The following is a 12,242-nucleotide window of genomic DNA, read 5'->3' on the forward strand; positions in this document are numbered from 1 at the left end:
GAATGTCAGAACATCTTCAAATCAACTACCGAAACCCTAAAGCGAGAGCGGCTATTTTACAGGTGACCTCAAAACTTCCACCCACTGACCGGTCAATCTCATAGTTCTCTTCCTCTCCATAGTTTCGAAACTTTCTGATTTCAGCAACCATAAATCATGGGAGGGAAAGAAAACTGCAAAGATCTTTTAAAATTGGAGCTCGAGAATCCATCTTCTTCCTCTGCTTTGGATTCGGCACTTTTGGTCTGTACAGAGAAGAAGAAGAAGAAGAAGAAGGAGAAGAAACAGAGGGAAGCTCCTCCATCGAAGCCACCAACTATTGCTCCAGTTCCCAAAAGCCAATTTCTCGACAAAGTAAAAGGCTTCTTGGGGGTTATGGCGGAAGCTAACAAAAAGTTGGAGCAAGACGCAGCAGAGGGAAACTCTGAAGCTTTTGATATCGAAGCGTTAACAGGAAACGAATCTCAAGTTATCGAAATGGACTTGATGCTAGGAATCGCTGATCTCAACACACCTGAAGCAGTCAATGCCGCTGAAGCAGCTATTTCAGGCATTGGTCCGGCCACTAGAAGTGGAGATTCAAGCAGCCATGATGAAAGTGATAGCGACAGTGATGGAGAAGAGAATAAGAGTGAAGAATGTAGCAGAAAAAGAACCAAGATCATTGAGCTCTCTTAAAAACATGTTCTCTCTTCTCAGTTTCAATATTTTACTTTATATGAAACTTTTGCCTAATGTTATCGTTGAGAATATATAATGCATCTGTTTTGAAAATAACGATTTTGGAACGTGAATGCAAGAGTTATTCTCTGTGTGTCTTAGCTCTCTTCATCGATTAGAAGTGTAGAGCCCTCGCAGATTCCAACGTCCAGTAATGTTGATGTCTCTTCATCGAGTGCTGTAGGAAAAGGTGAGCCCTGCCATGGAAATATATAGAATATTTCAGTTGATATAATGAACGTAGAAATACAAAGACTTGTGCAGAGATACTAATTTTTACGCTAGATACCTCCTCCTGCAGAAATAATCTTGGCTTAATGGACTTGAGCTTGAAAAAGTTCTCACATAAGATCTTCAACTTCCCAACCTGTTACAAACACGAATTAAAAGCTATAACATAAATAGTTGCACATTTTCACAGTTTCTAAGACTTCTGATTCTCAATACACAAGAAGAATAAGTAACAACCGTTATACTGCCTGGTAACTTCTTTGTCAACTGAGGCTTTTCACCCATTGATGGACCAACACATTTGAGAGTAATGGCTGCACATGTCATAGTGATATAATACAAGCTTTAGACAATCAATGAACCATGCATAAGAAGCGCTTAAAAGAGTCATACAGATTAGTCCAGATGCCATGTTTTTAGGGCCGCTGCTCTCAGTCGATGCCCTTTCATCCTCAATTTCGTAAAGTTTCTTCAGTTCATTAAACCTGTGATATCACAAACAATTTTAATTTTTTCTTCTATCAATTTCTTTTGGCAGAAACTTGCACTAAGGAAGAAAACAGGAAACCAAAATATAGTACCACTTATTATTTTGTTTGCGAAGATTAGATTGAAGAAGATAAATAGTTTTGCAAAATGTACCTAGGGTGGAGCAGCTCAATCTCCTCAGACTTATTAGTTAGTTTTGACATCACCATTCGGACATACCTACGATCACCCAAAATAAAATAATAAAAGTGGTGCTACTGAAATCAAACAACAAGATTGATCACGAAGAGATGTTTGACGATTTACCGGATCTCAGAATCCCTTCTTTCACGAGCTCTGACCTGAAAAAATCCCGATAGGTTCAGATTTAAAAGAGCAATTAAAGGTAACAATATGTTCAACATTATTAGGCACTTGTACTACCTCACTCCCATTCAGCACTTGTACTTTCGTCAACCGTGCAATGAGAACAAATCTGGGGACACCGCCTCTTGCAGGATCGCTTATTGGGTTATCCGAAAGCCTGATGTCCTATAAGTTGAAGAGAGGAGTTCTGTTAAAGGGCATGATCTTCAAAAGTCTACCTAGCTTTCATGAAGAACATCTAAGACTTGCAAGAAAAATCAAGAATTCCAGTGGGTAAATGCTAGGCTTCTATAACAAGGATCATTACTGCTCTATTAGAGTATCACAGAAAAAAGATGTCAATACCACCAATTTCGGAAACGCATTCAGTGCGTCTATTGAGGCCAGATCATCAATGCTGTTGGATCCTGAGAAAACACAACGGTGAGATAAATGGCCAAAATTCAAGAAAGGGACATTACACTAGAGAAGATTACCTAGAAGAAGACAATGCAGACTGGGAAATGGGTTGCTGCTTTTCTTTGGTGATTCATTGCTATTTACAGAGTGAAATATGCGTGGCAGTTTATTCTTGTTCAGGTAAAGCTGCTCCAAGCTGAGAAACAATGTTTAGATGATCCATTGTTGATAAGTATCATTAGCACAATGTATATTTACGAGTCCATCGACAACGAGTAAGAGGGAAGATATTTATTACTGACCATGGAAGTTGAGATAGCTTTAATACTTCACTCCAATCGGAGATACAGTTATCTTCCAAGTTCAGAAGTTGCAGAGAATTAAATGCTTGATCATCTGAGGACGACATCGACTGCAAGAAGGAACCAGAGCGAATTTAAAAAAAAAAGGGAGGGAAAATAAGTTCACAGTTTACAAACTCAACACCCAAGTTTTCAAAGCAAAAAAAGTGTTGGCATGAGTGCAACTCAAGTATAATCTTCAAAGACACAAAAGCGTTTCCCAAGCATGTCCAAACTATATCCTACTTAAAGAAACTGAGCAAGCACTGGAACTACGAAAGAAAACACATTACTGTTATGGCAGATATCATGTTCCCCATCAGATGCAACTCCTCAATTCCAGGTAACGAGCGCCTAAGGTTTTCAACCTGCTCCATGATTGCAAGAGTCAGAAACTGAGATGGAACTCAATTAGTCCGTGAGAAAAAAAATAACAAGTTAAGAAGTCACAAATCACCTGAGTCCAGCTGACACCACTATTATTCAGAACCAAAACACGGATGTTTTTTAGCTGTGGCAGAGAGGTGACTTCACTTGACATAGAATTGCTAGACAGATTAAGAGTTGTAAGGGCTGGTAATTGTTCACAAAGAGCACCAATTTCCTGAAAGCCAAAAGAAAAAAAATGATCAGTCATAAACTCCAAAATTAAAATATTTGTGTATCACAAAGAGCATATGTTACTAGCAATACCTCCCAGTCAGAAATCAAGTTTCCAGATAAATCCAGCAGCTTCAAATCTGAAACAGAGGAAGCAAGTAACTTTACAACTTACAAGACGCTCATTAAAAGGTACTGAGCAAGAGAGAGTCACGCGAGTGTGTTTGAAAATGGCAGAGGTGAAAGTAGAGTGAATCTTACTTGGTAGAATTGAACCCAAATCAGATGAAACTCCAAGAGAGCTAACACCAAGATAAGAAAGAGAAGCACTCGTAAGCTCCTCGAACCGACTTAACTTATCCTGAATCTTGTCTCCTCCCAAAAGCTGAATCGAAATACGTTTGTTCCCAGCAGAGAGAACATACATTTCATCTACCATCAATAGAAGTATACACACATTATTTCAAATTCCAAAACATACTTCAAGCAAAATCTCCCTAATTGCATAACCGAAACTAACTATAACAATCTCTTCAGACCTTCTTCGTCTTTAGTTGAAGTTGTTCGGTATCTGAGCTCCAAGGCTTGAAGCAATGTGATACCTCGACTAAGATTCTGAGAGCGAACAAAGGAAGCGGAGTTCTGCGAACGACCGTTAAAGTAGAAAACGCCATTGACGGAACCGTTATGCTTGCCATCTCCGTCTTGATCCCAATCAACGCCGATCCAGGTCCCGGAGTATCCCTCCACACCTCCGACATACTTCACAGTGCCCACACGACGCGAATCATTGAGCGAGTGGACTCGCTGCCCAATTTTGAAAGACTCGTTGCTTGACTCAGCGTTCATTTCCCAAACAACCGATGAAAACAAACAAACTTGTCGATCTGAGAAACCCGCCGGAAAAATCAACAAGACGTCGTCAGATCAACGAGTGCACGGACGTCACAAATGGGCCGCACATGGGTTCCATCAATAACAGCAAACTAATCTATATGGTCCAAATTAAGCCCATGTTTTAAAGAAGTCAAACTATTCTCACGCCGACATTACGTGTGGTCAAAGGATCTTATTAAAGTCGTAACTTTATTAAGGCCTTGTTCGGACGAAAGGAGAGTGTACTTAAGTTTTTGGATTAAACTAAACTTACATAATTAAGAAGACTTTTTTGTTTATGATAAAACAAAAATTAATAATAAGTAAGACCCCAAAATAGGAATCCAGCTGCAAATCACCATTAGTACTACTAAATTCCCTCAAAATAGGAATCCAGCTGCAATTCACCCACTAGTTTCACATTCACGCACACACACATATCTCTTTCTCTTAATGTGTTCATCTTTACAAGGCCCAATGAACACCTTCCATTGTTAAGAAACCACACTTTTATTTATAATTAGTATATTTAACTATTTGCTAAATAAAATCTTTAAACTCTCTAATCAATTTGGAGAGAAGGTTTGAATTCTTCAAAACATGAATTTGAGTATGTACTGATGTGTTACAACGTGTATCAAAATCTTGTACAATCAGATGTTGTATTTTTTTTATTCAAAAAGCAGTTTAGTTATTTATACAAAAATGTATGGGCCAAATATATGGAAAAATACTACTAAATAAACAAAAGAGGTAAGGTGTATGATTATTTATAATTTAATGAATCAATGCATAACATCATTGAATCTTTTCCTAAGTAGAGAGTTTTTGTGGTTCGATTCATTGTTTCCACAACGCGTAAGACCCATTTCTATTTTCTAGTGCTTACAAGAAACCTAAAGCACCAAGACAATACAAAGACGAAAGACTCCATATACACTGAACTATTTTTTCGTACGTTTCAGTACTGTTATACGTTGAGTTATGCATCACAAGTGCGAATACTTTTATACAAGAAGAAAGAAAGTTTTCTTATCAGAAACAGAAACATAAGACAAAAGAAGTCGGTGGTCTAAAGAAACTTTTGGTTTCTTCTGATTCTAACTTTCTAAAACTCACAGAGTCTTACGCACACATCACACATGTCTCAACAACATTAGTTCTTGTTTTCTTTTCTTTTTTGATGTTGTTCAAACTACTCTGTGTTTCTGTCTCCTTAACTTTATATCTGATGTCTTTCCCGACAAAGAAACCAAAACGATTCTCCTTTTTCAAATCAAGACTCTTCCCTCCTACACTCTTGTAAAGCAGTTAGATATGTGTGATTTGATACCCTTTTTCTCTACTACTCAGACACGATTACGTAACTATATTACATGTTATACCTTTTTTTTTGGTCAACATATTACATGTTATACCTTAAACTAAAAAGGTAGTATAAATTTTCTTTTGGAACAAAAAAAAAAGAAAAAAAAACGGAAGAAAACTAACATTTTTGTAGAGCATAGGCTAGTAGGCTACTAAACTGAGCATAAGTTTCATAATATAAGATGTTTGAAAGAAGTTCTTTTCATTTCATAAGAATATAAAATAAAACTTATGCTTTCATTTCATAATTATATTATAAAATGTTTTGGATTTTCTATGCAAATGATAGATTAATGTAATATTTAAATCATTTTGTATATTATGTCTTCATTTAGACTTGTGGAACTTTATCAAATTAGACACTCTTTAATATGCATGTTTTTAGTTAAAACATCTTATGTTTTGAAACAAATGGAGTATGAAATAAAATCGTATATTACATAATATAACATCTAACATCATCATTCACAAAAAAAAAAAAAAAAAAAAAATCAGGTATTTTAAATATTGTAAATAAAATCCTAGCTTAAATTACACACAAAATTAAAAATATCATAAATGGGAACATAACAATAAGAACATTTATATTAAAATAGCCAAGAATGTTCAATTTTAAGAGGAACATAATTCAAATGATTTACATAATCACAATCAAATTAAATTCAACATAAAAGGTTATAAAGTGTCTAACTTTGCTTAATAAAAAGGAACTACATAAATCCAAAATTTAAGTTGCAACAACAACAACCAAAAAAAAAAAAAAAAAAAAAAGGAAAACCAAAACACTAATAATTTATTTTGTGAATTGACTCAGGAAAAAGGAAGAGTAATATGATCCAATGAGCTTTGACATTTGTTCGAGGATAAATCCACCTTTTGCACCAACTCTTTTAGCATCACAACGTTATGCAATGGGATCATACATAACAACAGGGTCCACAGCTGATGCAACAAAACCGCGTCTTCTTCTATTGCAAAATCCATTTTTTTCAAAAAATCCACTTCTGCTTCTTCCTCTCTCTCCATGTCTTCTTCTCACTATTGTACTTCTCTTTTTTCCATATAAAACAAAACAAGCAAACAAAAACTTGAGATTCTGCCTCCTTCCTAAAGACTCTCATTATTTTAATCATATACTACTGTTTGAGTGAACCTACAGTTCCATTTGATTCTGAATTAGATAAAAACACTTGTTAAACTCACAAACCACCTCTGAACCTTCCTGGAAGCTAGCTTTTGAACCTTTGATATTATAAAACGTGTACAGGAGTTTATCTGCTGTTAAGATACTAATCCACACCTATAAATATGTGCAGACAATTACAAACATTCCAACATCATAATCCAAGCACACACATTTACATATATATATAGAAGAACACAAAACAATCTGAGTAAAAAACACTTGTCTTTCTGTGTCTCTGTTTTCATGGCTGGGCATAGTAATTCCAGTAACAAACCGCAGAACGATGGTCAAGCTGGTATACCATCTGCCTACAGAGGGGTCCGGAAGAGGAAATGGGGGAAATGGGTGTCTGAAATACGTGAACCAGGGACCAAGAACCGTATTTGGCTTGGCAGTTTCGAGACTCCTGAGATGGCTGCAACCGCCTATGACGTTGCAGCATTCCATTTCAGGGGACGAGAGGCTCGTCTCAACTTCCCTGAGCTCGCCAGCACCCTGCCACGTCCTGCAGACTCTAGCTCAGACAGCATTCGCATGGCAGCTCATGAGGCAACACTCTGCCTCGGAACCCAACCAGTAGACTCAGCCATGCAAGTGGACAGCTCAAGCTCCTCTGCGGTGAGTCCAACGATGGTCAGACTCTCCCCCAGAGAAATTCAGGCCATCAATGAGTCGACTTTGGGATCTCCTTCCATGTGGATGCATTCAACAGATGACTGTATGGGGTTTGCTACTGATTTAGGGATGAATGTTTGGGATACATACCAGAGTGACTCTCTTTGGGACCCTTAATCCCAAAATCCAACCCATGGAGAGTTCCTACAGCTCAATATTACAATACCATCTCAAGTTACTGGCCTAGAATGCTTCATTTGTTAGGGTTTAGTCTCCAGAGTCTACCACAAGGGTTGTTGATTCTGACCTTATTTCAAAGAATAAAGCTCAACCGAGTTTTGGAGGGAAGGGCACTTGTCTTGTTCTAAAAGAACAGATGAGATTGATGGGGTCCCAAATATGGACCTCCTCACAAATATTTTTAAATTTTTTTTGTTACTAGTAGAGAGACACATAGCTTCTATTTTATAAGCTGTTTTAGAGATTGTGAGGTGTGACTTAATTATTATTTTTTTTCCAATTGTTTGTAACCCCCATGCTTATGTATTTGATTTGATATTATATTGTATGAATTCCTAAAAGCTATAAGATAATTTTTATTCTTACTAGACTTGTGTTTTCTCTTGACTTTCTCCCCTCAGCGGCATTGACTAATCTTAAGAACAAAACTAAATTTGATATTGCAAGTGCAAGATTTTTACAAGTTGAACAAGTTCAATCTGATTAATTTCTGGAACCAAATTCAGTATATACAGTACTACTAATGAAAGATCTTTAAAACAAGAGAACAGAATATACTATTCAGGATTTTTCGAGCAACTTACTTGGTGGCTTTGAGAAGAGCTAAGAAGATGTCTGAATCTGCAGTCAGGTTTGTAGGGATGACGAGGAACTCATGACCTCAAGTCTCTGCGCCTCTTTAACACGACCAAACCGATTGAGAATTTCAATGACCAGTGAATAATGATCTTTTGATGGCTGCAAATTGTACACCCGGAGCATCAAGTTGAAGAAGCGATAAGCTTCATCAACAAATCCGGCTTGACTGCAAATAGATAAAACTGCTGTAAATGTGAAGGGGTTGGGAGTAAACCCTCTAGATATCATTTTCTCAAAACAGTTTATTGCATCCTTGAAGCGTCCATTGCATCCATAAGCCTCTATAATGGCAGTCCATGTTAGAGAACCCTTGACAACAACAGTATCGAAAGAGAAATTAGCACTTCTGAGATCTCCACATTGTCCATACATCTTGATAATTCTTGCAGAAACAAACGGGATAGACTCAAATTCCTTTTTCAGAATGTGCCCATGAAGCTCCTTCCCCAGCTTTAATGCTTTGAGTTCACTGCAAACAGTCAATACCCTCCCCATCGTAACAGAATCCGGCCTGTGCTTTGATAACAGCATTGATCTAAACACTTCGAATCCTGCTCTTAAATCACCGGTTTCCACATAGCAGTCAATCATGGCGGTCCATGCTTTCACATTCCTTTGTTCCAACCTGTCAAACAGTCTAACAGGATACTCTGGAACACCGCATTTCGAGTACATCACCATCAAGGAAGTGACTAGAGAAACATTTGGCAAGAAGAGATTCTTTAAAGCATAACAATGAATCTCCTTTCCTTGCTTTATAGCCCTCAGCTCTGCACAAACAGGAAGAACTGTAGCAATTGTAACAACATCTGGCCTAAAGCCTTCTTGCTGCATCCAAACAATTGACCTCAAAGCTTGATCAAATCTTCCGTTGGCTGCGTATCCAGACATCAGTGCAGTCCAAGAAATGGCATTCCTCTGTTTTGATCCATAGAACACCCGTCTCCCAGAAACCATATCCCCACACTTGCAGTATAAATCAATCAAACCAGAGTGGACAAACGGCTGTTCCACGTAATTCTTCGTTTTCAGTACATGGGCATGGACCTCCTTTCCCAGTTTCAGTGCCTTAACATCCCCAAGTACAGGAAGAATCGTCGTAAGTATAACTGAGTTTGGATATATTCCTTCTTCACTTATCATTGTTCTAAACAATCCCAGTGCTTCCCACTGCCTTTTATTGTGAGCCAGCCCAGCAATCATTGCCCCCCAAACGACTATATCTCTCTCTACAATCTCATCAAAGACTCGACGAGCAAGCCCTACTTTGCCACATTTGAAATACATATCAACAAGAGAAGTCTTAAGAAAGACACTGCTAAACAAACCATTCTTGATCGCAAGGGCATGCGTCTTCAATCCCTGTCTCAAAGCAGATGCACCAGCAAAGCTCTTGAAGACATTAGATAAACTATAAACATTCAAATCAACCCCTTGCTCTCTCATTTCCGTAAACGTAGAAAGAACATCTTGATACCGCTTCTTCCCAGATATCACAGTCCCTCTAAGCAAAGCATTCCAAGAATAAACATTTGAGCTAGTACTTTCGTCGAACACCTTCTGTGCATCCTTAACCGAACCACAAGCAGTGTACATATGAACAAGCTTGGTCCTAAGAAACTCATTACTCTCCAGTCCATTGATACGTATATGAACATGGACTTGCTTACCGTGAATCAACGACTTCCGGCGAACACACGCGGCTAAAAGAGCGGAGAAAGTGGTCGCATTTACAGGAATTCCCCTCTGTTCGAGATAATCAAGAATCGTGAGAGCATCTTCGAGATTGTTCTTCCTCGCAAAGCTTTGAATGTCTCTGTGAATACTACATGGATTTTTGGAGTGAAGCGGAAGAGAAGAAGGGAAAGCATCTCTTTCCCTAAAAGGTTTAGGCTTTCTGGCGGGAGAAGTAGAAGGTCGTCTAGTTCTGCTTGGTCTAAACGGAGAATTCGACGGAGCTCCGTCTCGATAGGAACGTTGAGGACGGTACTGAAGACTCGTCGTCACGGGAAGTGAAGGGAGGTCCCGGAATCCGAGAGACGACACTACTTCCATTGGTGACACTAACCACTTGATTGAGCTAAGGTCATTATTTATAGCATTTAAACTATTGTGGCAAAATTACTAAAGTCTTTTTACATTAATTTAATTTTCCTATGCGTGCGAATCAAATTGTTGTAAGAAAATTCGACAATTCTCTATAGTTTAAGTGTAATAATTTGTACAAGAGTTGAAATAATGTAATTAGCATGCGTAACTTAAAGAAGCAAAAATCGCGAAGAGTAAAGGCTGAGATACCAACTCGAGACCAAACATCCCACACTAAATCCAGAAACTTGGGATGCTTAACTAAAAGAGTGAAAAATTTAAAAGGCCTAGTACCATAAGAAGGAGAAGGTGTGGTGAGCTTTATATGACAAGGAGTATGATCAGAGAAGTCCGGGGCCTCAAAAGTGCAATGACTAGATGGGAACCTAAGCAGCCAACAACCATTCACCAAACATCTATCCAATTTCTTCCCAATAGGATCCACACATCTTTTATTTGTCCATGTGAACTTCGGACCACTATAAGGAAGATCAAAGAGTCCTAAATCAGCTAAGCAATCACCAAACAAACGCATTCCTCTTGTAGAACTCACAATATCAGAATTTGAGGTTTCAAGTGGATTAAGAATCTCATTGAAATCTCCATTGATCATCCAAGGCTTATTTGATAGACGAAAAGCTGTCTCTGTATCTCGTAGGGCAAGCCAAAGCTTTTTCCTTTCATCTTCTTCATTTGAAGCGTAAACTGCAGTATAAATGAAGTTTGTGCCATCCTCTAACGAAATCTCACACGTAATCGACTGAAGGTCCATAGAAAGAACTGTTGCTATTGTTGGAGCTTTGAAAATGATCCAAATCTTACCCAAATCAGAAAACTGGTAATTAGACAAAAGGGTCCACTCCGGACCAATAGACGACAAAACAGAAAACTTGCTTGCTTTTTTAACATGAGTCATAGTACGAATTAGCGGAGTTGTCGGAAAAGGAGAGGAAGAAGATGACAAATCAGACATCACCACATCGATTAAAGGAACCGATGAAGAAGAACCAGAGAGAAGCGGGTTTGGATCCGGAGGAACTGGAGGTGGAGGAGGCATAGCCTCAGTCATCACAGATCTGAAACTCTTACTTTTTGTCGGCAAGATGTTCCCCTTCTTTCAGTGTAAGCATAAATGGAGTTACTTCAGGCTTTTTTAAAGGAAGGACTGGTTTGCGCCAGGGAGATCCACTTTCCCCAATTCTGTTTGTTATGATAATGAATGTGTTATCTTTGATGCTGAATAAGGCAGCAGAAGAAGGATCTTTCAATTACCATCCTGGATGTGAGAATCTTAGGCTTACTCATCTCTGTTTTGCTGATGATTTATTGATCTTCTTAGAAGGATCTGAGAAATCATTGAGAGGAGTTATGTCAGTTCTTACTAAATTTGAGGAAATATCAGGACTGGGAATGAACATTGAGAAGACCTCCATGTTTTGTTCTGGATTAAGTGAGGTTAGTTTGAACCAGTTAAATAACGTTTTCAATCTAAAACCAGCCTTGCTTCCAATCAGGTATTTAGGCCTCCCTTTATGCTCCAAAAAGCTATCAGTCCGTGATTGTGATCCATTGTTGTTACAAATAAGAAAGAAATTAAACTTATGGACCCACAAGTTTCTGAGTTTGGCGGGAAGGTTAACTCTTATCTCCTCAGTTATCTCTGGAATCATAAGTTTTTGGACTTCTGCTTTCTTCATTCCAAAGAAGGTTATAAGAAGGATTAATGGCCTTTGTAGCTCTTTTCTCTGGCATGGAAAGGTTGATACTCCCTCTGGTGCAAAAGTTGCTTGGTATAGCATTTGTTTTCCTAAATTAGAGGGTGGACTTGGTTTGAGGCACATTGGTAGTTGGAATGAGACATGTGCCTTGAAACTGTTTTGGATGCTGTTTTTTAGAGCTGGTTCGCTTTGGGTGGCTTGGATTAAAAGTAAGTATCTTTCTACATCTCCTTTGTGGGCACTCAATGAAAAGAATGTTACTTACTCTTGGATGTTTAGAAAATTACTTAGGCTTTGTCCCAAAGCTCTTAAATTTTTCAGCATTAATATTGGAAATGGTGATTCTACGTTCTTCTGGTGGGATCC

General features: G+C 38.2%; 4 protein-coding genes across 6 annotated transcripts; 2 read left to right on the plus strand and 2 right to left on the minus strand.

The window, feature by feature from the left end:
- Positions 1 to 11: 11 nt before the first annotated feature.
- On the plus strand, positions 12 to 794 carry LOC17895328 (uncharacterized protein C12orf45 homolog). Its single transcript, XM_006301894.2, has one exon. The coding sequence runs from the start codon at positions 157 to 159 to the stop codon at positions 676 to 678; it is 522 nt and encodes a 173-aa protein (XP_006301956.1). The 5' UTR covers positions 12 to 156; the 3' UTR covers positions 679 to 794.
- Positions 665 to 4,076, minus strand: LOC17896530 (tubulin-folding cofactor E). The gene is made up of 15 exons (XM_006302061.2): positions 3,686 to 4,076; positions 3,408 to 3,578; positions 3,240 to 3,286; positions 3,004 to 3,150; positions 2,840 to 2,914; positions 2,508 to 2,617; positions 2,283 to 2,401; positions 2,152 to 2,213; positions 1,864 to 1,971; positions 1,747 to 1,781; positions 1,594 to 1,659; positions 1,345 to 1,436; positions 1,189 to 1,265; positions 1,010 to 1,087; positions 665 to 917 (listed from the first exon to the last, which is right to left on the minus strand). Exons 1-15 carry the CDS (start codon positions 3,993 to 3,995, stop codon positions 819 to 821), a joined length of 1,596 nt encoding a protein of 531 aa, XP_006302123.1. The 5' UTR covers positions 3,996 to 4,076; the 3' UTR covers positions 665 to 818.
- A 2,541-nt stretch (positions 4,077 to 6,617) lies between these two features.
- On the plus strand, positions 6,618 to 7,395 carry LOC17894866 (ethylene-responsive transcription factor ERF021). The gene has a single exon (XM_006301814.2). The coding sequence runs from the start codon at positions 6,820 to 6,822 to the stop codon at positions 7,366 to 7,368; it is 549 nt and encodes a 182-aa protein (XP_006301876.1). The 5' UTR covers positions 6,618 to 6,819; the 3' UTR covers positions 7,369 to 7,395.
- On the minus strand, positions 6,644 to 10,125 carry LOC17895844 (pentatricopeptide repeat-containing protein At1g71460, chloroplastic). Of its 3 annotated transcripts, none has more exons than XM_023788343.1 (2): positions 8,016 to 10,125; positions 6,644 to 6,690 (listed from the first exon to the last, which is right to left on the minus strand). In XM_023788343.1, the coding sequence occupies exon 1, from the start codon at positions 10,123 to 10,125 to the stop codon at positions 8,059 to 8,061; it is 2,067 nt and encodes a 688-aa protein (XP_023644111.1). In that variant the 3' UTR covers positions 6,644 to 6,690; positions 8,016 to 8,058. The 3 variants fall into 3 exon arrangements, with proteins under 3 accessions (XP_023644111.1, XP_006301077.1, XP_023644112.1); XM_006301015.2 differs by lacking the exon at positions 6,644 to 6,690 and adding an exon at positions 7,323 to 7,395; XM_023788344.1 differs by lacking the exon at positions 6,644 to 6,690 and adding an exon at positions 7,385 to 7,401.
- Positions 10,126 to 12,242: the final 2,117 nt, after the last annotated feature.

Source organism: Capsella rubella, unplaced genomic scaffold (genome assembly GCF_000375325.1).
Source record: "Capsella rubella cultivar Monte Gargano unplaced genomic scaffold, Caprub1_0 scaffold_2, whole genome shotgun sequence".
Taxonomy (NCBI): Eukaryota; Viridiplantae; Streptophyta; class Magnoliopsida; order Brassicales; family Brassicaceae; genus Capsella; species Capsella rubella.